Genomic DNA, 3,191 nt, shown 5'->3' with positions numbered 1-3,191 from the left:
GTGGCCTTGGTGTTATTAGCACCGCACTCTACCGAGTGAGCCACGGGCCGGCCCAAAAAAACTGTTTTAACCTTGTCTCTTCTCTGGTAAAATCTGGGAAGGGGAGGGTAATGGTGGACTCTCCATTTTTTTCCTCGTTAGCTAACTGTGGAGATACCTTCCCTACCACTGAGACTAACTGAAACAGCAATGTGTCAGCTGCCAGTAGCTGAGCCAGGGAACACCCAAGAAGCTCAGTTAGGTTATAAGCCAGACTGACAAGATGCAGGGTCAGGGAGCCTGGAAGGAGAAGCATCCCCAGAGTAACAGCGACAGCTGTAGGTGCCCCCTTGTGCACAACTGTGTAAGTGATGAGCCACGTGCTTACCACTTTCATACTTGCAGTTGGTCAGGTTGATGGCCAGGGGTCTGGAATGGAGGAATAGCAGAAATCAGGCACAGTAGGAGGGAAGGACAGATCATGGACTGCCATGCACCCAGATGAAGAGTCACCCAACACATTCACAATTCATTTCTCTAGAAGCCACTTAAAGGAAAGACTAGGATGATACAAAGATGATGAAATTTGAAACTGAGCCAGCCCAAAAGGCTGTAAATTTTTTTGTTGTGACAAAAGGTTAATGATGTTCCAGCATTTCCTCTCTTCTTTTTCAGGATAAAGGGAAGACCTTAGATCCCAGCAGCCCAAATACTAAAGGGAGGCCAGGGGGTAGCCACTGAAGCCGGGCAGGTGAGGGGGTCCAGGAAATGGTTACCTGCGTTTCCGCCTTCTCTTTCTCCTCCCAACTTCTAAGTCATCTGTGTCAGTTGGGGCTATGATTTTCTTTGGAATTTTCTTGGCTACAATGGATAATGGAACTCCATTCTCAAATTCCTTGTAGGCAGCCTTAGAGAGTGTCTGTTGAGAATGGTTAGAAGGGATGGTAACTTCCTCTTTAACACACTCGTCAGATTCCTCTTCCTCAACATAGTCTTCCTTTGATTCACTGGTCTTACAGGTACTCGGCTCCATCTCTTAGATTCTGAGGGTAGGGAGGTTGGAATTAAATATATATCAGGGGGCCGGCCCGTGGCTCACTCGGGAGAGTGTGGTGCTGATAACACCAAGGCCACAGGTTCGGATCCCATATAGGGATGGCCGGTTAGCTCACTGGCTGAGCGTGGTGCTGACAACACCAAGCCAAGGGTTGACATCCCCTTACCAGTCATCTTTTAAAAAAATAATAATAATAAAATAAATAAATAAATATATATCAGACCTCCCTCCAGGGCCCGAAAGGCCTGCAAGAATCCACCCAAAGGACTTTCATGGTCTTACAAGGGAATGCTGCTACCCCTTCAGAACAGAACAATCCCACTGCAGAATGGGATGTTTCCAAGTAGGTAGTGGGGGCGTGGGATGCTGGTGAAATGTGGATTCCCTGACGACAAGCCCATATCATCCAGGATCACATTGGATTGTACAACACACTGGGGTGCATGGAGAAGTTGTTACAGAGCTGGCAGGGGCCATGACCACGGCTTTTTTCTTCCTGAATGGGAAGGGGGCTGGCTAGGAGCGCTGCGGGGACCTTCGCTTTAAAATACAGCTGAAGATCAAATGTCCCCTAGTCCGGCCCTTCCCTGTCCCAGTACTCAGTTTCCCCGTGTGTACACACTGGGGCCAGGCACCGGATGGCTAAGACCCCTTGGACTCTGACGGAGGAGGGACAGCCCACGGTGGACACTGCCCACCCGAGGTTCCGAGGAGAGCTACGAGGCTGCTGGGTCCGCCCCTAGCGGCCTGAGTTTGGACTCGGCTGGTCGCTCATGTCCGCCCTTCACCCCGTTCCTGCTCTTCCCGGGCGCTGCTAGGCGTCCGGGACCGCGTCCTCTTTCCACAGGACTGGCTGTCCCCGCCGATCGCGAGAGGGAGCCCGCTCCCCGCCGCGGTTTACTCCTAGCTCCGAGCTCCCGGCGGCGACGGCGCCCCCTTTAGCAATTCAGCCGCCGCCGCCGCCGCCGCCGTTGCCATGGACACGACGGCGGCCCCCATTGGAGAAGCGTTCTGGGGGCGGAGCCTTCCCGGGAACCACACCCGTCTGGGGGCAGGTTGAGGCCACGTTGGGCGGGGCCGACAACGTTTGCCTTCTGGGCCGGCGTGGGGAACTCCGCAGAGCCCGCGGTCCTCGAGGCCGGATTCCTCCGGCGCATCACGGGACGTGAAGTCCTCCCGCTTTCACGCCAGTTCGCACCACCCTTCCATCCTTCCATGAACCCGCGGGTCAAGCCCGGAATTTGGCCAAGCATGTGTTCAGGACAAATAGCTGCTTGCCTATCTTCAGTTTTTCAGTGACCATGCTGTGAGCAGTTTCTTTACTCGAGAGGAACAGCCGTTATTAGGACACATACCTTCCAAGGCTTTCACCTCGGTGAGCTCAGAGCTCCATTGATTTAGGAATAACAAAACCGCCTTACCACAGTGCTCCTTCACTGTCGCCTCCTCTTCCTGACATGCACCCACTTTATCTGATTTCTGCTTATCACCCCAACCAAACTCAGCCCACTTGTCATCCCAAGATTATCCTGTATGGGTAAATTCAGAGAACACTTTAAAATTCTCCTTCCTTTAAAGACATGGACATTTTCTAATTCACATGCTTCTTGATTTTTGTTCAGCATGTAATACTTTCATATGAAATGCTTCTCCTTGAAATGCTCTGGAATCCCTTGGCTTCCAGGACACTCATATTTCTCATTCTGTTGACATTTAGCGTTCCAGGAACTGTTCCAGGGCCTGAACCATCATCATGTCTTGCCTGAATCGCTACCATTCAGCAACGTCTTAATTGGATTCCCTGATTCTATTCTTCACTCTGTCCATCCTCCCCACCTCAAGTATTCTTCCTAAAATGCAAATCTGTTACTCAACAAACTTCAAAGTTTCCCATTAGATCTAGTCCAAACCCCCTTAGCATATGAGGCCCTGTATCAAGAGGAAGCAAAGAGATGGAGAGGCCTTGGGCTGGATCAGTACTTCCTACCATGCTCAGGGCCCAGAGTTCTGAGATCCCATATGTGTTCCATACTCAAAGTTTCAGTCCAAATTCCCTTCTTAAAGATTCACAAAGCATATAAAAGGCTGAGAAGTAGCATCATGAAGAAAACCCATTTAATTTTTTCCCCCCATTTTTTTTTTTTTTTTTTTTTTT

General features: G+C 50.5%; 1 protein-coding gene across 1 annotated transcript in view; it reads right to left on the bottom strand.

Moving 5' to 3' along the window:
* LOC103582441 (tubulin polyglutamylase TTLL13-like) overlaps window positions 1-2,026 on the bottom strand; it is a 13,268-nt gene extending 11,242 nt beyond the window's left edge. Inside the window, exons 1-3 of the mRNA XM_008564059.1 lie at window positions 1,735-2,026; window positions 756-1,022; window positions 368-408 (exon numbers count right to left, since the gene is read on the bottom strand). Of these exons, the coding sequence (XP_008562281.1) occupies window positions 368-408; window positions 756-1,012 (298 nt within the window). The 5' untranslated portion in view covers window positions 1,013-1,022; window positions 1,735-2,026. The remainder of the gene's footprint in view (window positions 1-367; window positions 409-755; window positions 1,023-1,734) is intronic.
* Between the last annotated feature and the right edge of the window lie 1,165 nt (window positions 2,027-3,191).

The sequence above is a fragment of the Galeopterus variegatus genome, unplaced genomic scaffold, assembly GCF_000696425.1.
Source record: "Galeopterus variegatus unplaced genomic scaffold, G_variegatus-3.0.2 Scaffold14, whole genome shotgun sequence".
NCBI lineage: Eukaryota > Metazoa > Chordata > Mammalia > Dermoptera > Cynocephalidae > Galeopterus > Galeopterus variegatus.
Note: the sequence above shows the minus strand (reverse complement) of the source record. Positions and strands in the feature narration are given on the sequence as shown.